The sequence below is a fragment of the Apium graveolens genome, chromosome 8 (genome assembly GCF_009905375.1).
Source record: "Apium graveolens cultivar Ventura chromosome 8, ASM990537v1, whole genome shotgun sequence".
NCBI classification, from domain to species: Eukaryota; Viridiplantae; Streptophyta; class Magnoliopsida; order Apiales; family Apiaceae; genus Apium; species Apium graveolens.
In genome coordinates, this window is record NC_133654.1 from 3,511,228 (window position 1) to 3,538,138 (window position 26,911).

The 26,911-nt window shown below is 35.0% G+C and overlaps 5 protein-coding genes across 6 annotated transcripts; all 5 read right to left on the reverse strand.

The window, feature by feature from the left end:
• Window positions 1-821: 821 nt before the first annotated feature.
• On the reverse strand, window positions 822-3,617 carry LOC141676818 (putative receptor protein kinase ZmPK1). Its single transcript, XM_074482539.1, has one exon. The coding sequence runs from the start codon at window positions 3,494-3,496 to the stop codon at window positions 1,100-1,102; it is 2,397 nt and encodes a 798-aa protein (XP_074338640.1). The 5' UTR covers window positions 3,497-3,617; the 3' UTR covers window positions 822-1,099.
• Window positions 3,618-3,987: 370 nt separating this feature from the next.
• LOC141676646 (putative receptor protein kinase ZmPK1) lies at window positions 3,988-6,643 on the reverse strand. Its single transcript, XM_074482338.1, has one exon. It carries the CDS (start codon window positions 6,527-6,529, stop codon window positions 4,127-4,129), a length of 2,403 nt encoding a protein of 800 aa, XP_074338439.1. The 5' UTR covers window positions 6,530-6,643; the 3' UTR covers window positions 3,988-4,126.
• A 2,610-nt stretch (window positions 6,644-9,253) lies between these two features.
• LOC141677852 (putative receptor protein kinase ZmPK1) lies at window positions 9,254-11,932 on the reverse strand. Its single transcript, XM_074483929.1, has one exon. The coding sequence runs from the start codon at window positions 11,761-11,763 to the stop codon at window positions 9,355-9,357; it is 2,409 nt and encodes an 802-aa protein (XP_074340030.1). The 5' UTR covers window positions 11,764-11,932; the 3' UTR covers window positions 9,254-9,354.
• An 866-nt stretch (window positions 11,933-12,798) lies between these two features.
• Window positions 12,799-20,676, reverse strand: LOC141677501 (serine/threonine-protein kinase ATG1c-like). Of its 2 annotated transcripts, none has more exons than XM_074483468.1 (13): window positions 19,886-20,676; window positions 19,146-19,266; window positions 18,968-19,026; window positions 18,651-18,715; window positions 18,204-18,297; window positions 18,037-18,117; window positions 17,789-17,897; window positions 17,236-17,308; window positions 16,767-17,155; window positions 16,299-16,663; window positions 15,413-15,683; window positions 15,002-15,072; window positions 12,799-13,337 (listed from the first exon to the last, which is right to left on the reverse strand). In XM_074483468.1, the coding sequence occupies exons 1-13, from the start codon at window positions 20,126-20,128 to the stop codon at window positions 13,098-13,100; spliced, it is 2,181 nt and encodes a 726-aa protein (XP_074339569.1). In that variant the 5' UTR covers window positions 20,129-20,676; the 3' UTR covers window positions 12,799-13,097. The 2 variants fall into 2 exon arrangements, with proteins under 2 accessions (XP_074339569.1, XP_074339570.1); XM_074483469.1 differs by having other exon boundaries at window positions 16,767-17,140; window positions 19,886-20,675.
• Window positions 20,677-21,228: 552 nt separating this feature from the next.
• On the reverse strand, window positions 21,229-26,224 carry LOC141676768 (uracil phosphoribosyltransferase-like). The gene is made up of 12 exons (XM_074482480.1): window positions 26,056-26,224; window positions 25,874-25,951; window positions 25,707-25,785; window positions 25,244-25,302; window positions 24,392-24,469; window positions 24,081-24,162; window positions 23,757-23,805; window positions 23,567-23,628; window positions 23,183-23,250; window positions 22,010-22,065; window positions 21,878-21,925; window positions 21,229-21,782 (listed from the first exon to the last, which is right to left on the reverse strand). The coding sequence occupies exons 1-12, from the start codon at window positions 26,191-26,193 to the stop codon at window positions 21,725-21,727; spliced, it is 855 nt and encodes a 284-aa protein (XP_074338581.1). The 5' UTR covers window positions 26,194-26,224; the 3' UTR covers window positions 21,229-21,724.
• Between the last annotated feature and the right edge of the window lie 687 nt (window positions 26,225-26,911).

Here is a 26,911-nt window from a genome sequence, read left to right on the forward strand (position 1 = left end):
TGTTCTACATTTATCGATCATATAGAAGGTGAAACTTGCTTCAGTATAGCTCAGGAGTTCAGCTTGACATTGGATGAGTTTATTGGTTTTAATCCTAATCTGAATTGCAACGAGCTTTTCGTTGGGCAATGGCTATGCCTCAATGCTGCATAGGAAGTTGATTACAGTGAAGAGAATATGAATGATGCAGAGATAAGGATCTGTTCTGGTATTTTTTCCAAAGCATGAATAAGAGATGTAAGCTGCCAGTGGCGTTTGATACGTGATCCTGATGAACAATTATAAGTTCATAAGATCACATAGGCGTAAAATGATAGTAAAATGTAACATGATAGTATAATACAACACACTATTTCTCGCAGAATGTTTGCATCTTGTGTTAATGGGATTAATTACCTAGACAACATGTTATAAGTTTCTTTAGTCCATATGCTTAATGAATGGTGAAATTTCTAACAGTTAAGCTCTTCCAAAAGCTTTCACAGCCTTAGAACATGCTCAGATTTGACAAAGAAACTCAGATTTTAAAGCACAAGTTGCAAACATTGTTCCATCAACAATTGTTTAAGACCATGACACCATTGATTCCTAGTTTCAGCTCTGAGCCTTTGCTGGCTTGTGGCCATTCATTCTCTATATGGCAGTTCCTTCTTAGATCCGCAGACCAATTGCAAACCAGTATGCATAACTTCCAACTCCGTAGAAGCCACAACTGAATGACACAGTATAGAGAATTGAGAGAATGTCTATATCAGTATCTTCATAAAAGTATTGGCCGTTCAGGGAGTTAATGACTAGTATCTGCACAATGATACAAACTTTATCGATATCTGAAAATCGATTCCAGGATATTCAAGAGACCTGGTTTCTCTCAAGACCAAGAGTAAATGCAACATCTCTGGCAAGTAAACAGAATATCAATACAAAGAAATCAAAACAGAAAACAAAATGAGTACTTAAACTAAGAAACTTCCTAAAAATATCAGAAAACAAAGTAAATTAACCAAAACAACCAACATCCCACAAATTTTACACAGGCAACTCTTTTTAGTACTCATGAGATCTTCAAGATTAAGTAAAATCTCATATTCTATCTTCTCTACTGATCATCACAATCTAGTAGAGCTTGAACTACTGTAACCATGCTTGGTCTCCTGTTTCTATCTTCTTCCACACATGAAAGACCAATCGCAACCAATATTTTAGCCTGATTTTTGCTGTAACTGTTTCGCAATCTTGGATCAACTGTTTCCTCCAGCCAAGATTCATCTCCACATGAAATTTTTTTCTTGACTATTCTTACAAACCTTGCAAGTTCAGCTTCAGGTTCTTGAATATCATCATCCACTACCCAATTTGAAAGCCTTATCCCTTTCACAATCTCTAAAATCACAACCCCATAACTATAAACATCAACTTTGGCAGTAATGGGAAGGTTCAAAGCCCACTCTGGAGCCATGTAGCCTTTTGTACCACGAATTCGGGAGAATTCTGAATTAGGCATCCCTCTCTGTGACAACTTTGCAAGTCCAAAATCTGCAATCTTAGGCTCAAATTCACTATCTAGCAGTATGTTCTCAGGCTTCACATCACAGTGGATAACCCATTCTAGACACTCGTCGTGAAGATAAGCCAATCCTTTGGCTGTTCCTAATGCAACCTTGAACCTTTCTTTCCACCCAAGACAATTGGATGTGAAAAGGTGATTATTGAGTGATAAATTTTCTATGTACTCGTAGACTAAGATTTTGTGTTTCCCTTCTGAACAAAACCCCCACATCCTCACTAAATTCATGTGGTTAATCTTCCCTATAGTGCTCAACTCTGCCAAAAATTCTTTATCTCCTTGAAAGATAACACCCAATCTTTTCACGGCCACAACTCTTTGATCTGTCAAGTCGCCCTTATAGACTGCCCCTGATCCTCCGCGGCCTAACTCCACCTTAAAATTGTTCGTGGCCTTCTTCAGTTCAGAAAATGTGAATACCCTGAATTGACCTGTTATCAGCTGATACCCGTCTTCAAGTTTAGCCGATGTACCATGCTGCCTAAACAAAAACCACCATCCTGATACAAAAATAAGGAACTCAATGGCTCCAATAGCAGCTGAAAATGAGTAAAGATAAGCCCATCTGACCCTTTTGAAATCATTGTCATACATTGAAGATGATCCCACCTGAATATTAACATTAGAGGGTTCACATTTAGTGCTATATTCTGAGAACAATGTGGAACCTGATACTTGTAAACTAGCAGGCAGTTTCAGATATATAGTGCCTGGAAAACTCGTTGTATGAAAACCGTTAAAAAGAATCCCTTTTGTGAAGCAAAACCCTTCCCCTGATAGCCTATAGCTGAATGCTTGACACTCGCAATCCCCAAGGCAGAGGTCTCTACAAGCGCTAAATGAAATAGGACTACTAATAGTAAGATCAAACCCATAGTAATCTACATGAGGAATTGCCAAAAACTTCACCTCATCAGGCTTTAAACAATTAGAAATGTTGAACTTTGCTTTGCAGCCACCATTCCAATCACTTTGGTCACTCATTTCATAACCAGGAGGACAAGAACATTCAGGGTTCGGGGCATAGGTACATATTCCATTTCTTCCACAGAGTCCATGCACATTACACATTTGTGGCATAGCATGCCATGATGTGCTCCACAATTTCGTCAAATTATTCAAACTATAAAGCCTAAGATTACCATCATAATCCATAGTTAACCTCCTTTTTGTATCTTGTCCAGCATCAGAAGCACTAAACTGGAACAGATCACTTGACAGAAACCGGCCCTGATCATCTAACAGAGCAATTCTGCTACTGTTATAATTTGTTCTACCATCTGGGTATACAGCAAGAGCGAGATTAGGCCAATACAAACTCCTTATCTCAGGCCCATCATACAATAACCTCAAGACATTATCACTATCAAAATAAAAATTAAAATACCCAGCTGCAAATCCTCCTTTTTTCGATGAAGATACCAACTTTTTCCCCTTTGTTAAGGCTTGAAAAGGCAACAATGTATCAGTTGGAAAATCAAAACTCTGCCAAAGAATCTCACCTTCGCGATCTTTTAATACAAGATTACCCGTATTTAGAAGCTCGGCTTTTCTTGCACCAGTTAAAGTTGAATTAGTTTCCCACACAATCGTGCCATCGACATCTTTCAAAACCATTACACCATTCTTTTTTAAGGTCAGTTTTGAGCCTTTTGCATTGACAGGTTTGTCGCGATTCGCCATCCAAACAACAGTCTTTTCCTTAGAATCAGTGAACCAAATTGCAAACCAGTATGCATTAGTTCCAACTCCATAGAAGCCACAGCTGAATGAATTATCCGGAGAAATAAGTATGTTTGACTCAGCATCTTCAGCTGAAAGAGAAGATCCTCTTTCAAGAACATTCTGATTCTTTGAACATGAAAAGTGAAAGAATGATGAGATAATTATTACAAGTAAGAATATATACCAAGTTTTGAGATACCTCATCAGAAAATATCTGCTAGTTTTGTGTATGATGTTGTGAATTCTGGGATTGTTTGCATATTATTTATTCTACAACATCACAATTTTAAAATTGTATAAATATGGTAAGTATAATAATTTAAGGAAGCATGGTGGAAAAAACCAATCATCTGACCTTAGATATGGGTCAGCACATGTTGAATAAATTTCTGAATGAGAATAGGAGAAAAAGATAACAGGTGTGTTATCAGCAACAAGACTGAAACTTCCATTTCTGGAGTCTAGTTGCAATAACAAGTTTTATACTTCAAGTGGACAAGTGGTTTCAGAAGAGTTTAGCACAAAGTATTTGACCACTTTAAAGATAAACTGTTCAAAAATTTCATGATGAAAGTTTTAATATGTGAAGTACTTTTAATACTAAGTTTTCCTAGTAGAGATCTGCAGAAACCTGACATAAACGAAGCAGCCTATCGATCAGAGAACTGGTTTGCAAGTGAGCAACCTCTTGATAATGGATCAGAAACAATGTGCAACCTTAAATCATTACTTGGTATAAGAACAATACAAAAGGAAAGAAAAAAAGAAAACGAAATGAATAACCTAAACAAAATGGAAACATAAATGAGTACATCAATCTTATGTTCTATCTTTCTACAGATCATCTTCACAATCTAATAGGGCTTGAACCACTGATGCCATGGTTGGCCTCTTGTTTCTATCTTCCTCCACACAAGAGAGGCCAATCTCGACCAATGTTCTAGCTTGATTCTTGCTGTAATTGCCTTGCAATCTTGGATCAACTGTTTCCTCTAGCCAAGATTTTTCTCCACACAGAATCTGTCTCTTCACTATTCTTACAAACCTTGCAAGTTCAACTTCAGGTTCTTGATTATCAGCATCGACAACCCAATTTGAAAGCCTTATCCCCTTTACAATCTCCAAAACAACAACTCCATAGCTGTATACATCAACTTTTGCAGTAATGGGGAGGTTCAAAGCCCATTCAGGAGCCATGTAGCCTTTTGTACCACGGATGCGAGAGAATTCTGAATTAGGCATACCTCTCTGTGACAACTTTGCAAGTCCAAAATCTGCAATCTTTGGTTCAAATTCACTATCTAGCAGTATGTTCTCCGGCTTTACATCACAGTGGATAACCCATTCTAGACACTCATCATGAAGATAAGCTAATCCTTTGGCTGTCCCTAGTGCAACTTTGAACCTTTGCTTCCACCCTAGGAAAGTAGATGTAAAAAGGTGAGTATTGAGCGACAAGTTTTCTATATATTCATAGACCAAAAGTCTATGTTTCCCTTCGGAACAAAACCCCCACATTCTCACTAAATTCATGTGGTTAATTTTCCCTATTGTGCTCAACTCTGCCAAGAATTCTTCATCTCCTTGAAAGATATTTCCCAACCTTTTCACGGCCACAGCTCTTTCATCGGTTAAATTGCCCTTAAAGACTGTTCCTGATCCCCCTTGGCCTAATTCCACCTTAAAATTCTTTGTGGCTTTCTTCAGTTCAGAATATGTAAATCCCCTGAATTGACTTGAGATCAGCAGATAGCCATCTTCAATTTTAGTCGATGTACCATGTTTTCTGAACAGAAACCACCAACCTGATACGAAAATCAAGAACTCAATGGCTCCAATAGCAGCTGCAAATGAGTAAAGATAAGCCCATCTGACCTTTTTGAAATCTATGTCATACATAGAACTTGTGCCCACCTGAACATTAACATTAGAAGATTCACATTTAGGGACAGATGGTGAGAGTAATGTGGAGCCTGCAACTTGTAAAGTAGCAGGCAGTTTCATATATATAGTGCCTGGAAAGCTCATTGTATGAACGCCATTAAAAAGGACTCCTTTTGTGAAGCAAAACCCTTCCCCAGTTACTCTATAGCTGAATGCTTGACACCTGCAATCCCCAAGGCAGAGGTCTCTACAAGCGCTAAATGAAATAGGCTTACTATTATTAAGATCAAAACCGTAGTAATCTACATGAGGAATCGCCACAAACTTCACCTCATCAGGCTTTAAACAAATAGAATTGTTGAACTTTGCTTTGCATCCACCATTCCAATCACTTGGATCACTCCTTTCATAACCAGGAGGGCAAGAACATTCAGGGTTCGGAGTATAGGTACATATTCCATTTCTTCCACAGAGCCCATGCACATTACACATTTGTGGCATAGCTTGCCATGATATGCTCCACAATTTCGTCAAGTTATTCAAGCTATAAAGCCTAAGATTTCCATCATAGTCCATTGTTAACCTCCTTTTTATACCTCTTCCAGCATCAGAAGCACTAAATTGGAACTGATCACTTGCCAGAAACCGTCCCATATCATCTAACACACCAATTCTACTGCTGTTATAATTTGTCCTACCATTTTGGTATATATCTATAGCAATATTAGGCCAATACAAACTCGTAATCTCAGGTCCATCATACAACAACCTCATGACATTATCACTATCAAAATAAAAATTAAAATACCCTGTTGCAAATCCTCCTTTTTTCAAAGAAGACACCAACTGTTTTCCCTTTGTTAGTGATTGTGACGGCAACAAAGTATCAGTAGGATAATGAAAACTCTGCCAAACAACACCACCTTTATGATCCTTCAACACAAGATTACCTGTATTCAAAAGCTCAGCTTCTGTAGCACCACTTGAAGTAGAATTACTCTCCCAAACATTTGTGCCATCAACATCTTTCAAGACCATAACACCATTCTTTCTCAAGGTCAGCTTTGAGCCTTTTGCATTGACAGGCTTATCGCGATTCGCCATCCAAACCACAGTCTTTTCTTCAGAATCAGTGAACCATATTGCAAACCAATATGCATTAGTTCCAACTCCATAAAAGCCACAGCTGAATGACTTATCTAAAGAAGTCAGCATGTTTGAGTTAACATCTTCAACATAAAGAGAAGAACCTCTTTCAAGAACATTCTGATTTTTCGAACTCGAAAATTTAAAGCAAGAACATATGATCACAACTATGACAATAAAACAAGGTTTAGTAAAATGATATCTCATTAGAAAAGATTAGTTATTTTGCTGTATGAAGTTGTGGATATGAAGTTATGTTACAGAGAATCAACAGCTCATTTTGAACAGAAAGTTGTAGAATATTTATTTCCTAGTGTAACACAATATTAATATTATATATAGGTGCATTTACATGAAAAGTAAACATGGCAAAAACAAATCATGACCTTGATATGGAATAAGAGTGCGTACATAATAATGCCAAGGATCAGTGACGACCATAATATAGGTGGAAAATAAATAAAAAATTAAACTAGTTATATAAAAATTTAGTTACATGGTTTTCTTTGCTAATTAATTATATACGTACACACTAGCCGTCGAATTTTGACGGAGAAACAAGATATTTCAAGTGGTGCACCAACTCATAAAAAATAATGTGTGCCAAAAAATTATACTATATCAGTTAAAAATACGTATATAAAATTATGATATATTTAGATCATGATGATAAAATAATGTGTCAAATATTAAATATTCTTTAAAATAACTTATATATAATAATGAAATTTAAAGTAGTAGTAGTTGTGGGGATAACTAGTGGGACAATTTTATTTTTTTTAAAAGAACTAGTGGGATAAACTAATCATTTGACCCTTCTGCATGATTAATTAATTCTTGGACTAAAAAATTAACAGATTTTGGATTTTATGTCATACATATGAATGCATGTTCAAGAAGAAACAGATTGAGTGTTTTTTACTATGAAGACTGAAAGATACATTTTTAGAGTCTAGCTTAATTCAAACAAGGTTCTAACAAGGTGGTTTCATAAGACACTGAATTTGACCACTTTTAAAGACATGTTACAGATTATTCAAGCACAAGTAGAGTATTTTTGTTAGGTTTTCTTCTGTAACGGCTTCTCAGAAATTTCTCAACTCTCTGCAGATTTCTACCAGGAAACACTATAATATTAAGTTTCCACACATGTATCGAGTATTCGTATTCGTATGTCATTGAACGTTCTTGATTCAAGTCGCATGTTATGTATTGAGTATTCGTATGATATGAAATGATCCTCGTTCAGGTCCAACCCGAAGGAGGGCATAATTTTTTTGATTATGTGTTGAGTATTCGTATGATGTGGAACAATGATGGTTCTCGTGGTTAGAATATTTGAGTATTTATCAAAAGTTTTTCATTTGTTTTAAATTGTAAATTGAACAAGTAGAGACTGGAGATAGGAAAGTGGTTTGATTTAGACTTTGCTAAGAGTCTGCTTTCATACTATACTTGTCATGCAACATCTTCTTCTTTTTTTTGCAAACTTCATCATCACCACCATTGTTTCTGAAGGTCTGATTGGAGCCTTTTGCATTGACAGGTTGTCGCGATTCGCAATCAAAATAAAGGTTTTTTCTTTAGAATCAGTAAATTACATTGCAAACCAATCTTGTTGGAAAAACTTAGAGAAGAAAAAGAAGACACCTACATTTTTGAAGAGAACTTGTACTGCTATATTTCTTGTTTTCTTTTCCTCCTGTAAAACTCAAGGTAAACTAGCCATTATATAGGCTTTACAAACATATTAAAACTAACTACTACTAAAACTAACCACTACTAATTAATGGGTAAATTACATGTCCATAATTTACTCCATAACTCCACTAGCCCACTACTAAACAATTCTAAAATAATATTTTTCTCTAATAATTAATCTATTGCTAAATATCAAATAATTAAATAAACAAATAATTAATAACTAAATTTAAGATTATTCCAACAAATCTGCAGTAGTTCCAACTCCACAGAAGCAACAAGTTCTGTGAAGTGATGCTAAAATATCTTCAATTAAATGGGTGATGTCTATAGACAGTTTTCTTGTAGTGCTCGAAAAGAACATTCTGAGACCACCCTATCTGATCCCAGTAACAACATTTTATTTTCCTACAGATTCACTTAGTATTAAGAATTACAACTCCAGACTCTATGTTCTTAAGAGGAATCAGATGTTCTTAAGATTATTAAAAATACTAATGTACAGATTTTAATTTGTCAGCTATAGACCAAAAAACAAGGCATGATAAATATAGTCTTAACATGTGCATTGGGGAAAAGGATACCAAGGCCACATTTTATAGTATTCTTGTATGTTTCTCCTTGTTCAGGGATGTCAACAGGACTGAAACTTCCTGTTCTACAGTCTACTCGACGTTCAACAGATTGTAACTTCTAAGCAAAATCTTCCACAATCGGTTCCATAAGAGTTTTGTTGAAAAGTTCTTTAGATGAAGATGATCTAGGACCGATTCCTAACCCCGAGAAGCAGCTAAAATTTAACTTATTATAACTTCACAGAACTGCAGAAATTGGTTCTTTCAGTCCTGATGAAGATTTTAGCTTTAGTTTTACCTTCAGTCCTGATGCCTTTTTTTGATTTCTCCTACCAATCTATGCATCAAGTAGTTGCTCCAGTTTGAAATGATTCGAAAACAAAGTTCTCTTAACATGCAAAACATGTAATCTCTAACTAAAAACTAATAAAGTATCACATGAAAGTATTAGCAGATCTAGCAGAATGATCTCTTACCCTCTTGTTAATGTTAAGGCTTAAAAACCAATCTGCATTAGTTCCAATCACCAGAAGCCCACAGGTGAATGACATTGCCTATAGAAGTAATAAAATCTTAATTAGCATCTTTAAATGAGTATTTGGATGCAGATAATGACTAGTCTCAGAACTCCAAAACGCGCCAGTAGAGAAAGACGAAGGATTAAAGTGAAAAGCTTTATTGAATTTAGAAAAACGATTACAGGATATCCAAAAAGACCTAATTTCTTTCAGAGCCAAATCTCAGGTTTAATCTTCTCTAGAGGTCATCTTCACAATTTAAAAGGGTTTGGACTACTGTAGCCATTGTTGGCCTCTTGTTTCTATCTTCCTCCACGCATGAGAGACCAATCTCAACCAACGTTCTAGCTTGATTCTTGCTGTAATTGCCTTGCAATCTTGGATCAACTGTTTCCTCCAGCCAAGACTCTTCACCACACAGAATTTTCCGCTTCACTATTCTTACAAATCTTACGAGTTCAACTTCAGGTTCTTGATTATCAGCATCAGCTACCCAATTTGAAAGCCTTATCCCCTTCACAATTTCTAAAATTACAACCCCATAGCTGTATACATCAACTTTTGCGGTAATGGGAAGATTCAAAGCCCATTCAGGAGCCATGTAGCCTTTTGTACCACGGATCCGAGAGAATTCTGAATTAGGCATCCCTCTCTGCGTCAACTTTGCAAGTCCAAAATCTGCAATCTTTGGCTCAAACTCATGATCTAGTAGTATGTTCTCCGGCTTTACATCACAATGTATAACCCATTCTAGACACTCGTCGTGAAGATAAGCCAATCCTTTGGCTGTCCCCAATGCAACTTTAAACCTTTCTTTCCACCCTAGGAAACTGGACGAGAAAAGATGAGAGTTGAGAGACAAGTTTTCAATATACTCATAGACCAAAAGCCTGTGTTTCCCTTCTGAACAGAAACCCCACATTCTCACTAAATTCATGTGGTTAATTTTTCCTATTGTGCTCAACTCTGCCAAGAATTCTTCATTCCCTTCAAAAATGTCTCCTAATCTTTTCACGGCCACCACTCTTTCATCCGCTAATTCACCCTTATAGACGGTCCCTGATCCTCCACGGCCAAGCTCCACCTTGAAGTTTTTCGTGGCCTTCTTCAGTTCAGAAAATGTGAATCCCCTGAATTGGCTTGATATCAACAGATACCCATCTTCAATTTTACCCGGTGTATCATGTTTTCTAAACAGAAACCACCAACCTGATACCAAAATGAAGAGCTCAATGGCTCCAATGGTACTTGCAAATGAGTAAAGATAAGCCCATTTCACCTTTTTGAACTCTATGTCATACATAGATGTTGATCCCACTTGAACATTAGCTGCAGAAGCTTTACAATTGGCACCAGATGCTTGGGGCATCACGGAGCCTGATACTGGAAAATTCTTAGGCAGTTTCATATATAAACGTCCTGGAAAACTAATAGTCCGAACACCATTAAAAAGATCCCCTTTTGTAAAGCAAACCCCTTCCCCTGTTAGCCTATAGCTAAATGCTTGACACCGGCAATCATCAAGGCAAAGATCCCTACAATCTTTAAATGTAATAGGTTTGCTATAATTCAGATCAAACCCGTAGTAATCTAGATAAGGAATCTCTATAAACTTTACCTCATCAGACTTCAAACAAACAGAAAGGTTAAACTTTGCTTTGCAACCACTATTCCAGTCACTTTCGTCACTTCTTTCATAACCAGGAGGACATGAACATTTGGGATTTGGAGTGTAGGTACAAATCCCATTTCTCCCACAAAGTCCATGCACATTACACATTTGTGCCATAGCTTGCCATGATATGTTCCACGATTTCGTCAAATTATCCAAGCTATATAGCCTAAGATTACCATCATAATCCATTGTTAACCTCCTTTTAATACGTCTTCCAGCATCAGAAGCACTGAATTGGAACTGATCACTTGACAGAAACCGGCCCTGATCATCTAACATAGCAATTCTGCTACTGTTATAATTAGTTCTGCCAATTTGGAATACATTCGGAGCATCAATGTTAGGCCAATACAAACTCGTTATCTCAGGTCCATCATACAATAACTTCAAGACATTATCACTATCAAAATAAAAATTATAAAACCCAGTTGCAAATCCTCCTTTTTTCGAAGAAGATACCAACTTTTGCCCCTTGGTTAAGGACTGAGATGGCAACAAAGTATCAGTAGGATAATCAAAACTCTGCCAAACAATAACATCTTTATGATCTCTTAATACAAGATTACCTGTATTCAGAAGCTCAGCTTTTGTAGCACCAGTTGAAGTAGAATTGCTCTCCCAAACATTCGTGCCATCGACATCTTTTAAAACCAGAACACCATTCTTTCTCAAGGTCAGTTTTGAGCCTTTTGCATTGACAGGTTTGTCGCGATTCGCCATCCAAACAACAGTTTTTTCTTTAGAATCAGTGAACCAAACTGCAAACCAGTATGCATTAGTTCCAACTCCATAAAAGCCACAAGTAAATGAACTGTCTGGAGAAATGAGTTTGTCTGAAGCAGCATCTTCAGCTGAAAGAGAAGAACCTCTTTCAAGAACATTCTGACTCTTGGAACATGATAACTGAAACAAAGAAGAGACTATTACAAGAAAGAAAAGAAACCAAGGCTTTTGATCCTGGTAGTGTCTCATAACAAAGATTTTCTAGTTTGGTCTTTGATATTTATGAAAATGTCATGTGTGGTTGGTTTTATAGACTCAAAAAGCTTATCATGATCAGCAACTAACATAGGCAGATCATGTAAGCTAGACCGTGTTCAACACGACTGATCTTCGAAAATCAATAACGTCTAATCTCGTAAAAATTTATTATTAAATATTTCGATCCGTCCTAAATTAGTTGTTAAAACTAGTAGTCCACATCACAAAAGATGAGTTAGTTGATAAAAGACTTGTTTAGGAAAGGGACAGGCAAGTCTACAAGGTTGATTTATGCATTTATTTAGTTCATTGGAGTGACAGAAGAGTCAACAAGGTTGAAACTTCATGTAATAAAATTCCACAATGTGTTGATGTAACAAACTAACAATTTTGGTAGCATATCTCATGACTCACACAAGCTTTGTACACAGCATTTGATTTGAACACTTCAACCCATGATTCAAGAATAAGACATCTTTTTTGAAATCAAAAAGTACGGAAAACATAAGCTTGTTAAGTAACCAGTCGCTAAATGTCAAGTAAACTGTCGCTATAAAATCTTAAGGTTAAGATACCATGCAATTAACATTACATGCTAGTAAGGAGATCCTTCCACAGTGGGTTGAATGGTTGATCAATGGGGTCTTACAAGTGCTAGTCCTGCAAAGGAGAAGTCTTGCACTTGCACTGCTTTTGACTACAATGTTTCTATACTCATATACTCATTCACACTTTCTATCCACCCATATACTCATTCACACTGACAGATGCAAAACAAAATTTCGGACAGCATATATACAAGAAAGTTATCGTACAAAAAAATAATCGACAACGTTATTCAAACACTACATATGGTTTGATGTTTCATATACACAGTACTCTATTGTTCTCCTGGTTCAGAATATCGAATTCACAAATACACTCTGTGGGAGAAGAAAAACTAAACCAAACAGGCAAACACACAAATAACCTCCTGTTCTCTCAGTTCAAATGAAAGTGAAATAAGGGATCATTTAAAAATAAAAATGCAGAAAATCAATATTTGCTACCAATTGAGAAAATCACAATATTCACATCATTCGTGTACATGTAGAAAAACCAACGGGATAATAGCATACAAATTTATAGTACAAACTTAAAGACGGTACAACAAATCATTAATGTGATACATTACATTTTAATTCTCTAGCACTCCTAAAGTACAGAGAAGGCACGTACAACACAGGCCCAATTAGCCAAGAGTCCGCCAAAAAATTTCTGTACATACAAAGAATTTTACATGGTACAACATATGCTGTTACGGAAATAATACTAACAACGACCTATTACTGAGGGAAATTTGGATCCTCACATTTAAGTAAAGCCAGCCTTTGAGACTTGGAATGGCTTTGCCGATTGTTAAGGACATCTACATATGTGCGCAACCTATACCGGTCTGAGTTTGTAAGTGAAAACGGAGGGTTTATAATGAGGGATGGTCCTTCCACAAGCAGGAAGACTAACAACTGCACTGCTTTCGAATATGAAATTGCTGCATTTTCCATGTGACCCATGTACTCGTCAACCTGCCAAGATGTAATAGATCACTTCAGAGAACCTAAATTATAAAAAGGAATATTAGGTGGAACCACCTAAAAGTTATGTATTTTCTTATTTTTTGATTTCACTCCTTACGTTCTTCGATAAAATACACCTGGCACACTAATGTCTACTCTAAAATATCTCTAGCACCTTAAATAATATTTACTATCTGTTAGAGCAAGTCCAATGGTGGTACTAAATCTATAATATAACATCCATAAAAAATAACTCACTCCAATGAACCAAGTATAGATGTTGCTACAATTGTCAACTAAGCATGCAAGCAGGGAAGTGGTAGAAAATGGGTAATTAAAGTAAGAGATGTATATAATTGTGCACTTACATATTATGTAGTTGAAATATAGCATTTTTCTATTTTACATCTAAGTTTAGCATCCCATTGGGGTTGGTTATTTTGCTTGGGTGCTCTATCGTAGCAATAGCACCCACTTTAGCACCAACCAGCATACAGTATATACATTCTTGGTTCTATATTTGAAACTAAGGATGGATGCATCCATCACTAGAAATGGAGGTTAAAGGCTAAACAATTATTGCATTCTACATCACCAAATACCAAAAGTATATTGAATTAGGTAAAAGTTAAAAGAATTATGTAATTTCAAACTAGTTATGAAACTAGCACTGGAGTGCAACTTTAATTTTGACACCAAAAAGGACTTTTTGGCGATATATTATAGCAATAGCTATAGCTATTTTGCATTTAGCATTGTATTTGCTCTTAACTGTAGCACATTTTCTGTTATAAAGTAAAAGAAAGTTAAACATATATATCTATGACGCCTTGAGACGTGATGTTATTTTATTTTGCCTCCTCTCACTTATTTTCCCTCTCACAACAGGGACACCGCATGTATAAATAATTCGATGAATTTAGATAGAATAGGTGCTAAAGGTATAAATGTGTAAACATTAGGGTACTAGAGATACGTAAGTAAAAATTGAGGTGCTGTGCATTATCTATCAAGCATGAGCATGCTAGAGGTATTTGGCCTTTTGCTTTACCATTTCATAACAGCTATATATATGGTATTCCCACTTGAACCAGACAGGTTTCAAAAGGTTGCACAAAGTTTAAGGTACAATCAATTATTTCTGTCAACAATTAGACCATGACAAATAATACAGGCTTAATTACATAAAATATGAGCATGCTAGAGGTGTTTAGGCCTTTTGCTTTGACCAGTCTATGGCGACAATATAAACGGTGTTCATGCTTGCAGTAAATAAGTTTCAAATGGCTGCACACGACTTAAGGTACAAATACTTATTTATGTAAACAATTAAAAAATCATAAATAACACTGGCAAATTAAGAACATATTTAAAATAATTTCCTATGGTTATAACCATATTCCATGGTCTAGTAGTTATAGCAGCCTGTGCAAATTACTAAACTTTAAATAAGACAAGGGACACCCCTCCCACCCCACCATGTATGACAGAATGTATAGAATGTAAATAAGTTCATGCTTTCAATGTAAAACACTTGCATCTTAAATTTCTTTTATTACAAACAATTTTTTATCCATATGCACCAAAAATGCCTTTGACATTTAGTTCAATGCTTCATTTTAGTAATTGATTACAAACAATAAATTTCAAACTAGAAAAGTGAATATACTTACAGCCCCATTTTTTCCCAAAGTAAGTGCAGACTGAAATATTGCCTCCATTGCATCTGGCATTTCCGTATTTCCTAAAGCATAAATTTCTAATATCAACATCACAGCTCCTAAAAAATATTTACGAGACTAAAGGCTTATGGAACAATCTGTATATTGATACATAGAGCAATCAATACAAAATTCTATATGAAACTGATTAAGGTTTATCTATCTTCATAAGAAAAACAGGAAATCGTTTTTCTTTTGTCCTTTTTTTGTCAGTGATAGGTATGGATTAGGCAAAAGGTTTTAAGTAGAAACCTACTGCCTGCAATTACAAGCACCAAACTCTAATCGGATGGTGCCAAAATATAAAATGCACGAGTAGAAAAGTATTCAGAATCAAATGGCACAAGTACTTCTCAAGCATACCAGGCTCAATAAATTTGGCAAGTTCCTCAGCATTTCCAACTTCTTGAAGAAAATCCCTTTCAATTTTAGAGCAAATATCTTCCTGGCGCTGAGGGTTAGCAGAATCAACATGTTCTTGCATATCAAGTTTAGCATGATCCTTGGTCTCTTGGGTTGGCCTACCATCAATAGCTGATGCAGCTTGTGTATGGCAGATATGTAATGCTTGTTTCCATATTGCAAGGATCACAAGCTGCATTGAAAATGCTTCTAGATGCTTTCCAGCCTCAGCCTGTTCAGAGATCAGATTCAGTGAGTAACTACAGGCACATAGAATGTAATGAAAGCAATTCAAATATCATGGGCAAGAATGGTTTATCATGAGATTCTCTGCTATTTAAAGGATCTTCAGCAGGTACCAACTCTCATACAAGGAACTACAACAAACAGGGTACTTGTCTTCTTTATTTCCTGCAAATTTTGAATGTGTTTAGCATATAGGACACTATCAAGTATCAGCGGTGCTACTCTTGCACTCCGACTGCTGGAACATCCCATACTTGTCCTGATTAATAAGGACGCTAAATATTTGCATAGCTTTGCTCTGGATTATTGTGCAGATTTTTTTGAACACTGATAAAAGATGCAAAGTTTTGGATAATTTTTTTATCAAATAAAAAAGGTTGTTAAGAAATTACTGGAGTATTATAGTGTAACGCTTCATCAGTTCATCTATCCTGAAAGGGGGGTTGATAAATATATCCTCTCTTATAACACAACATGATAAAATTCTGTAATAACCCATTCGTGTCCGCCTGGCCATTCCAAAGGAGTGAATAATAGATTATGCATAGTAACGTTACCGAAACAAAACTAATATATCGTGAGTGAGAGTGCAATGAGTTACCTTCTCGTTCACCAATTCTGTTATAGTAGATGCACAGTGCTGCAGTGACTTGATCCTTGTTAAGCAATCTGTTGATGGCTGCTCTGAAGCATCCCCCAGATCCAAGGATCCTAATGAAGTCCCGGATGGAGGAGAGCTTTGACTTTCCAAGCTACCAATGCGACCTTTACTGACCACTGCACCAATAATTGGCACTGGGGCACTTGACGCTGAGTTAATAACATTCCTAGATGTTAAAGGGGGGCTTCCTGAATTAAATGGTAAATGGCCTGGCCTATAAGCACTTGTTGAGGGAGACGACATATCCACAGGAGGACCAGAAACAAGAACATAATCCTGATCAATTAACTCCAGTGAATCTACAACTGTTTTGAAAAAAATAAGATAATAATAGGAATGACTCAGCTACAATATAATGGATAAGTAATAGATAGAAAGTGAGAGATTACAAACTAGAAGAGTGAGTACCCTTCGATCGAACATTTACTGCTGCATGGGCCACTGATTGCAGAGATTCTTTCAGACTTCCTTCTGAGGGTCTGCGATTGCTATATCTTAAACCTGAAATCTCTCCTTTATGCCCACCACTACTGTGCTTGGAAAAAATATCCTGCTTCCTTGGAGCATTGAACACTTCCCTAAGGTCATTCCTTTTATCAACAGAAAATCCATAAGTAGATCTTAGAGGAGACCTTCTAACATGGGATGGACTTCCATCAGGACCACTGGAATCATCATCTAAAGTAAAAGGTAGACAATCTTCTTGAGAACTCTCATCTGTGCTCCTGTCAGGATTGCTTTCGGAGAAAGGAAAACCATCTATTCTCAAAGATCTCATACTTCTGCATACACACAAACTTTATCACTATTATGTTAAGAATAGGGAGATTTGCCATGTATAGATATGACTGAATCTAATCCTAGAAGCCTTGTTTACCTTGTCATTTCATCCGTTTGCTTCTGAGAAAGAAATGGATGGTTAAAGAACTCTTCAAATGTCAACCTTTCCACTGTAGACAATGTGTGTTGTTATAAATATATAGTATAACTGAACAGCAAGTATTCTTTAGCTTGTTTTGAAAAAAATGTGACACTCAGATCTCTCCTTTAAATGCATTTTCACTAATTCATCTCAAATTATGAATATTTACCGTTGAGCCTTACTGCAAATGGTTGTGGTTGCGTATTGATTCATCATCATTAAAGCAAATTATACTTGTAGAAAAACTGTTTTTATGCTCATAACATATCTGCCAGCTATGCTGGACTAATGTAATTTGCTTATTCTTTTCACAAATTAAGCTCCTCAGTAATTGCTGAATCGCATACATATTTAACACAGAATTTGGAATAGTTTAGTATATATGTCCTTGTAATATGACGAAAATATTTTGCATTCCCAAGAAGCAAGGTGGGCTTTTCGTTAATATAAAGTATCTTAGTGCTCTGTTCCATACACTACTCAATCTAAATCTTCAGTCAAAATGTACCTGGATTACGTCGTAGCAATTTTCGACACAAGTCTACACATTCAGAACTCAAATCCGTTACATTTGATGGAAACCGTAATTCAGTTGACCTCACTATATTCTGAAGCAACTGAAGACACAAGAAACGAAGTTACAGACGAATTAAACAAACCATAAGAAGCAGAAAATTTATATTAGCATAAAATTTAACATAGGCATAAAGAACAAAAATGTAATAATGGACTAGATACGACTGCGAGTAGACAAACCTGTATTTGGTTGTTTCCTGTAAAAGGGGTTCTCCCAGTTACAAGCTGAAACAAAATGGCACCAACACTCCAGAGATCTGCCTGCGTTTAGAGTTCAAGGTTATTGCAGGTAAATAAACAGAAAAATAAAATGGCTGAGTTCGTGATTATATAAGAGCAACTGTCACCTTCGCATCATACTTCTGCAGTTGCATTATTTCTGGAGCCATATACAGTGGTGAACCACATAGCGTTTCAGCAAGATTTCTAGGCTGTAAGGATCTATTAAGATAAACTTAAATGTGATCATCAAAAGAAACATTGTATCGGGCCACTCTTTAAATTTTTATCTTGGATACGGAGAAATGACAGTATAGTTTTCCAATGTTAAGAACAAAGTATTAAAGCTGTTAAGCAGAACATAACTGCAGCACTACATATATCAATGTTATGAAATGGTAAGTACTCGAGACTTAAGCTAAGCCTTATCCCTATTATCTACTTTTATGAAGGAAATGGGGATAAAATACAGATCAGATATAAGAAGTAAATTCATGAGCTTGGCATTTAACTACAAGACTCTGAATTTTATAGAGGTCAAAGCAGGAATAAACTCATTGCTTAGAGAAATATACCTTGCAAATCCAAAGTCTGCAATCTTTAGAACCGCATTATCATCATTTGAAGATATAAGGAGATTCTGTTTGGAAAACAGGATACATCAGATACAGAATAAAGCACCAAAAATTGGTAGATTAAACATCAAGTATACTTAGGGTCACAGACAGATCCATTTGAACAATTCAACAATAACCAAATTACATATTGCAAAGAAACAAGATGCGGGGAAGCAATATATTTATGAAATGCAATATATTTATGAGTTCATTTAGCAATCGTTTATTAGCACACGATTTTTCTAACTATTAAAACAAGGGAGAACGATACCCACCTGCGGCTTTAGATCTCGATGGATTAGATTGTTATCACGGAGAATTTTCAGACCAGAAGCTGTAATATTATATATTGAAGATGAAAATAGTTAATCGGAAGAACTAACAAGATTTCCACATAGCTAACTAGAAGGGAGAAAAATGCAGGTAACATAAGATGAAAAAGTTGACTAATACCGAGCTGCAGCATAAAGTGCTTTGCAGTGGCTTCAGGAATTCTTTCTTGCCGCCTGTGAATAAACATGGAAAGGTCACCCCCTTTGCAGTATTCTAATACAATATGTATTTTGCCAGGTTCCTGAATGCCATAAACAAATAACTTATTGCAAGGAATACAATACCCAAAATGCAATTCACTGAAGCAAAAACATAATGAAAGTACTGATACAAAAATCTAACTTCAACTGTAAAATATTAAATTCCACAAGACAAAACAACTCTCAAAATACGATATAACCGTGGACAGAAAGCAAACGTCTTCTTTACAGGAGCAAGTACTACCAAAAAAATGAACTGAAGCACAAACACCTGCTTCGAGCCATCTCTCTCAAAACTAAACTATATTAAGCTGCTTTTTATAATCAATCAAAAGCTTTCGATTCACACACTTTTCCAGTTTCCAAGCAACTTTATAACCAACTCCAATCATTATATCCTACAAAACCACCATACCCTTTACTTTCCATAAAGCATCATAACAAACAATTAACCTTCAAGTTCACACCTTTCTTCAACTATCAACTCTAAAAATCTTATTTCTCACCACATTTCACATAAAAAATTAAGGTAAATTACGCAATCCTCAAAAAGTCAAAGAACAACAAATTAACAATCCATTTAACTAAAGTTACAATCTTTATTCACATTTAACTAATTAACAGTCTTCAAAACCAAAAATAAAAATATATAAAATTTACCTGAATCATATCATATAATCTAATAATATTTGGATGATTAACTTTTCTCAAAATATCAATTTCTGACATAAGACTCTCCTCCAACTTCTTGTTTAATCTTGCAGTTGCAATCTCTTTAATTGCCACCTCAGTGCCTAGAATTTTGTGCCTAGCATGCCACACAGTTGAAAAAGAACCCGACCCGATTTGTCTACCCACCAAATAATCACCAACTACTCTACCTCTGCTAGATGACTGAGCCATTTTTCTTGAAAACCCAAATTTCAAAATCAAAATTTCACTACAATTTTGAATTTTGAGACTACCCAGATGCAATTCAGCTGCAGAGAGTTGAGTAGTTGAATAAAGTTCAAATCTTGATTGAATATGACTATGATAAAAGGTGTTTTTTTGGGAATTTTCTTGCAAACCCTAATTTCAAAATCAAGAAATTGCTTCAATTTTGAAATTTGGGACTGACCCAGATAGAATTGAGCTGCAGAGAGTTGAGTAGTTGAATAAACTTCAAATCTTGATTGAATTTGACAATGATAAAAGGTATTTTTGTGTGTGTTTTTTTGGGATTATTCTTGGAAACCCTAATTTTTAAAGCAAGAAATTGCTTCAATTTTGAAATTTGGGACTGACCCAGATAGAATTCAGCTACAGAAAGTTGAGTAGTTGAAAAAAGTTCAAATCTTTGTTAAAGATGAGTTATGAATAAAAGGTGTTTTGTGTGTGTTTTTTGTGTGTGTTTTTTTAGGGAATATTGTTTTTTGTCTTTACTTGATGGGGATTGTTTGATAATGTTTTTTACATCTTCTGATTAGAATGTTAAAGTTTGATTAATGAGTAAGACATGCCTGAAGTACAATTAATGGGTTTTTAAAGCAAAAATTATTGGTTGTATGTAGAGGTTGTATACAACTAAAACAGGTATTGACTATGAATCTTTGATCAATTTGTAAGGATAAAAAGAATAATATAACTCTTTTTTAATGATACATAGTTAATGATTGAGTGTACATAGTTAATGATTGAGTGTACACGTTTGGTTCTTGGTGAAGTGTTATGCTGGTTGTTGGTTGTTTCATTGGTCAAGTTATTTGTCAATAAGGGGTTGCTAAATTGAATTAAATTCATTTGGTGATGCTTATTCTCTACAAGCAGAATGTTACTCTTTGTGAATTCATCTCGTGTTTCAATCAAAATTCTTGTAATTGATATTGAATAGATTCATTTGACTGAATACATAGTGAAAATGTGAAAAAGAAACACAGGAAAAAAACAACTTTTTTTAATAAAAACAATAAAGATATCATTTTCCTTAATGAAACATAAATTGAAATAGAAGGTTATGTATATATAGAATACAGCTGACATTTTTCATAAATTATTAGTATGAAACTATGAATTGCAAGGGAAAGTAAGGGTATCCCTTCAAGTTCTCTTCTTGATCTTCTGCAGACTTGAAGACTTGAATTCATAGGAAAATTATAAGCAAAGCAATACAAGTTATGTTGTTGTTTTCTCTAATCTTCCCAGGACTCTGAAAGCCTGCATAATTCTCATTATATGGTCATGTCTTCTTTCCAGCAAATTCATACAGAAACAAAATATTTAGCAAAACATTATGCATTTCCTTCTCGAGGCATATCTCTCTGCTACCTTTGAAATCAATCCCAATTCACTAGCTTACTACTATCAAAAAAAATGGTAGAAATTTTTTCACCACGACGTTGGTACACCTCAACGGAACGAGCTGAACAAACTAAAGTTTCTAGTGAAACTATTTGTGTAGATATGCTAAGAATTTTAAAACTGGAAGGTGTGCAAGGGTAAAAGACAGCCGATGCATGATTACACAAGGGTGCCAAAGCAACGGTCTCCTGCATCCCCCAGTCCAGGAATTATAAACCTAAAAGAATTACGATTTAGTTAAACTTCAAGAGACAACTGCACTTGGTGTAGTTTCAATTTATTTATTTATTAGAACTGTGTAAGAGTGTTTACCCTTTCTCGTTAACAACAGAGTCCACGACGCCAGCATATACATGTAGCCTGTATAATTACAGAAAGATATGATAAAATTATGAGAGACGAGCTTCAATGATTTAATCTGCTCAATATTGATACAACTATTACCCTGGGAACTTCTCACTAAGCTTTTCAAGAGCTGGCGGGGCAGCAACAGCAGATACCTATGCAACCAATTGAGCCAACCACAGTGTAAAGGAGTTATAACAAGACTTTGTGTACTTCCACATATATAATAGTGTCAGTGTGTCACAAGGCCTGTCAATGGATCGGGTTTGGATCGGATCGGCCTAAATCCATATCCATATCCATTTATTTTTTCGGATTCGGATTCGGATCGGCTCCGGATTTTTTATAGACCGATCCATATCCGGATCCGTTCGGATCACGGATTTCGGATCGGATATCCGCTCCATTTATGTATATTTATTTTTTTTAACTTCAATTATTACAAAATCTTTTTAAAATTGACAATTTCGAAAAATATTAAAATACAAGTAGAATATAACGAAGTCTAAAGATAAATTACGAACTAAAAATCGTTTTTTGAAACAAACATACTATTGGGTTGTACAGTATTTTAATTCTAACAATGAAAAAAATTGATGTTGCAAAATAAAAGTGTTATATAAATTGAGAGTTGGGTTATGCGGCTCTAAAAGGTAAAAGAACTAGGGTTATAGAAATGGACTAGACTATAGAGATCGAACCAAACGAAATATAGATAATGGGACTTGACTCCGGGATAATGGGACTTGATTCGAGGATAACGGGACTTGACTTGGAAATAAAAGTGTTATATGAATTGAGACTTGGGTTATGTGGCTTTAAAAGGTAAAAGAACCAAGGTTATAGAAATGGACTAGACTATAGAGACTGAACCGAACGAAATATAGATAATGGGACTTCACTCGAGGATAATACGTTTAAAATTAGAATTATTAAAATAATTTTTTATTACATTATATATATATATAAACCGGATCGGGTTATTAACGGATCGGATCGACCTAAATCCATATCCGCTCCATTTATAATCGGATTTTTCTTATCGGATCTCGGATCGGATTTTTAATAGGTCGATCCATATCCACTAAAATGGCCTCGGATCGGATTTTCGTTCCATTGACGGGCCTTGACCATTTGGCACATAAGAACAACAGATTCCATAATAATAATAATACTACCAGTCAAATTGTAAATACTCATGAAGATTTAGCTTCTTAACCTAATACGATAAAAAACTATGAATAGCGGTAAACATTCTTTTTATTTACTTACCACTTTCATTTGTTTGTCATTGACTCCCCGATTCTTTAACAATTCAAGAGCAGCGACCACTGTACCACCTAGAAAACATATCACATGCAAAAGTAAGACAAACCGAGAAGAACAATCCAAGTAGAAAGCATCAAAGAATATTTCAAAAGAGAAATCCCTCAAATAAATTAACAGACATGGTTCTTAAGTATCTATAAAAACAAACATACTACAATTAAATAAAAGATATCCTGGAAGATATCTGTTGCTCGGGTGCAGTGAGTATCCTTAATATATTTATTTCCAATAAATGTCACAATTTATTAAACAAGTCTAATCATTGCATCTCCATCTATCACAGGCTAATATGATCATGATTTAGAGAGAGATGATGGAGTAGAATACCTGTTGCAAGCATAGGATCTACAACAAGTATGCGAGATTCATGGGGAAATTTGTCAGGTAGCCTGCAGAAAGGACACAAAACAAAGAAGAGGGAACCAATGTCACCTTGGTGATAATGGACATTTAAAATGCACATTGAATAAAAAAAACAACATGGATCAAAAGGATTTCCACAATGAGGAAGACTTACTTATTAAGATATACAGATGGCTGTAGTGTTTCCTCATCTCTGCTCATCCCTTAATCCGGAAACAGAAAAATAAGAAATCATACATCACTCATATACATGATACATTTGTTCTGGGGAAATACCACTATATACAAGTTTGAGGAAACTAATTATGTACCAGTAGGATGAGTATCGAAATATACGACAAAGTTACTACCATATGATCAGGTAAACAGACTTCATTCACCTCAAGTGAAATTGCTAACAAGAGTTACACCTCAAGTGAACATGCTAACGATAGTTAAAAACATTATAATAAAAAATAAACATAAAACCATAACTTACCTAAATGATATGTTTTCGTCGCTGGCAAGACTGAAGATGCATGTTCAGCAAGAGCAAGACCAGCTCTCAAAATAGGAATGATCTGCGGAACTCAATGGGTACAATGTTAGGTGACTGGCATACATCGAGTATTGCAAAATATCAACCCCGAATCTTTTTATTCTAAAATTGAAGAAATAAGCCAGGCCTGGAGAAGATATATAACTACCGCAGTAAAGAAGATTTTGCAACATGCGCCTACACTATGTAGAAGTTTCAAATAAATATATATGATGACATTTATGAAAAACTCGGATTATCGGTATACTAACCGCAACAGGTTCCCTAGGATCAACAAACTCTACAGAGGCGATACCCATTGGTGACTGAATCTCCCCTGAGATCATGGGCTGCAGATAACAGAAGAAGACAATTTTACTCGGACAAAAAATTGCATTCTTGTCATGGAGAACATAAATGTCATGTTTAAACTTTAAAGTTCTCAATTCTAAAGCAATTAACTAAGCATGTCCTTTATCATGAGAAGGAAACTTAGTAGCTTCCGTCATATTCAAATTTAAACAGATAAAATATCAAATATGCAGAAAAACAGATGTACAGTGAAAAGAATTCATATCCAAAAACACGTGAATATAGTAATCTGAACATATAACTATTAACTAGCCAACTTTCTAAAATATCATTATGTTTAGGTGAATCGTGTGATAGTAGATGTTTGCTGACTTAATGAATTTTATTATCGGCTTTTGTTATTGCTTAGGAGATGTGTTCTAGATATCGTTACAACTTTTACATTGATTTGGAAGAAGTTAGAACCACATGTCCAAGGCTTACTAGAAAGTTAGTTAAGGGAAACAAAAAGCTTGGCCCAGGCTCTGGTTAATTTGACAACATCTTTTTAACAGAGATAATTGTTTAAGAGGGAACAAAAAATGTCACCAAGAATTTAAAGGTGGAAGAAAGTATGGAGCACTTTTATTAATTACACATGCATATGTCAATTAAACTTGTCTATATAATTCATGCAACTAACAAGATCTAAGTTCCTCGAAAAAAAATATATCCAGTGTCCAGTTCTACTAAATTCAGTTCAATGCTTTTTTAGTGAATCCAGTGAAGGCAGAAAGCAACATGTAGCAATTCACAAGAGAAAAACAGGTTACCAGCCACTCCCTTGCTGCTTCATAAATAAGCAATCTTCCCAACTCAGCCATTGCATTCCCTACAATTACACAATATCTCAACTGCCGTCTTCCCCAATTACACATCAACAATTTATTTAAATCTAATATTATAATATATTAACAAAGGTTTGAGATTGGAATCACATCACTAACTTATTAAAAGATAATCTTCACACTATCAACTTCAAAAAATTAACAAATTCTTGGATTTTTATCGAACCAAATTAATAAAAACACACAACATACCCATACAAAATTAATAAACATATACTTATAAAATAACCATCTTTGAAAAACTAGTCTTTATTAATTTAAACAAAAACACTTTCAGTTCTATATTCACAGATACATTTGACATTTCAAATGCTATCCAACTTATAAATTCATCAAAACAAACAACATAACTTCCCAAAATCAAATCTTTATCACCAAACAAACTTACTAAAAGCAAGGCAAGTAGTCTGCTCATTCCGAAGCACCGAAACCCAATGCTTAATCAAAGGGTGTGAAGGAACAATCACCTAAACAAAAACCCACCATCAAAATCAAATCTTTACACAAAAAACCACAAAACACACACTAATTTCACACACAACAACCCAAACTCACCTGCATTCTATTCTCAATCACTTCTCTCTTCTCAGCTACCATCTGGGCACTCATTGAAACCCCACAACTCCTTGATTTCTACAATCAAGAATCATACACACAAAATAAACACAAATAAAAAATAAACACACATATATAAATCAAGAAAACATAAAGGGGTCATCAAGAATTGTAAAATAAACCTGAAAAGTGGAGGAGAGAGTGAGATTTTGAGAACTGAGTGTGGTAGGGTTATGGTGTAAGTAATTATATGAATGTAAGTATTGTTTGGAAGGAGGGTAATTGATGAATGAAAAATTGAATTTGGTGGTGCATGCCATCTTGTGTTTGCTTTTGAATGTGATTGTAAAACCCATATCAGGCCCATCTTAAGATTTTGTTATTTGGGTTTTTTGACTATAGGGGTTTTAGGTTTAAACTAGCTCCTAAACCTCGCACAACAATTCTTATCTATTAATTTTTAAATATTTTAATATTTATTAAATATATATTTTACAAATATTTGTAGCAGAAAAATATGGATATATTTATAAAAAAAATATATAAAAATGTGTAATATGTAAAGTGATTGTAGTATAAAGGAAAATATTATTTTAATTTTCTTTACCAAACATTTTACTCTTTAAAATAAATGATTTGAATTAACTACGCAATACGAATTGATCCAAATCATTGAAGTAGAGCATAATTATTAGTAATGATGGTAGCTAAACATTTCATACCGAGATGCTTTTAGTTTTTAACAGTAATGAAAATTTTAAAATTATGGTGAAATGGGCGATGATCGTTATGTGCATTGTTTTAAGAGTTTTTTTAATCTTCTCACCATGTTCAAATATCAGTATTAATTACTTCCCTCATGCAATTCGTGGGCATACTCGACGTCACGTATTATGTGCTTACGGGGGTAGAGATTGATTCTAAATTATTTATTCATAAATATGATTTTATGTTCATAATTTTTAACTAATTATCGATTCACAAGGAATGATCATCTGCTCTTATTATAAGATCGTGAATGGATATACATATATTTTA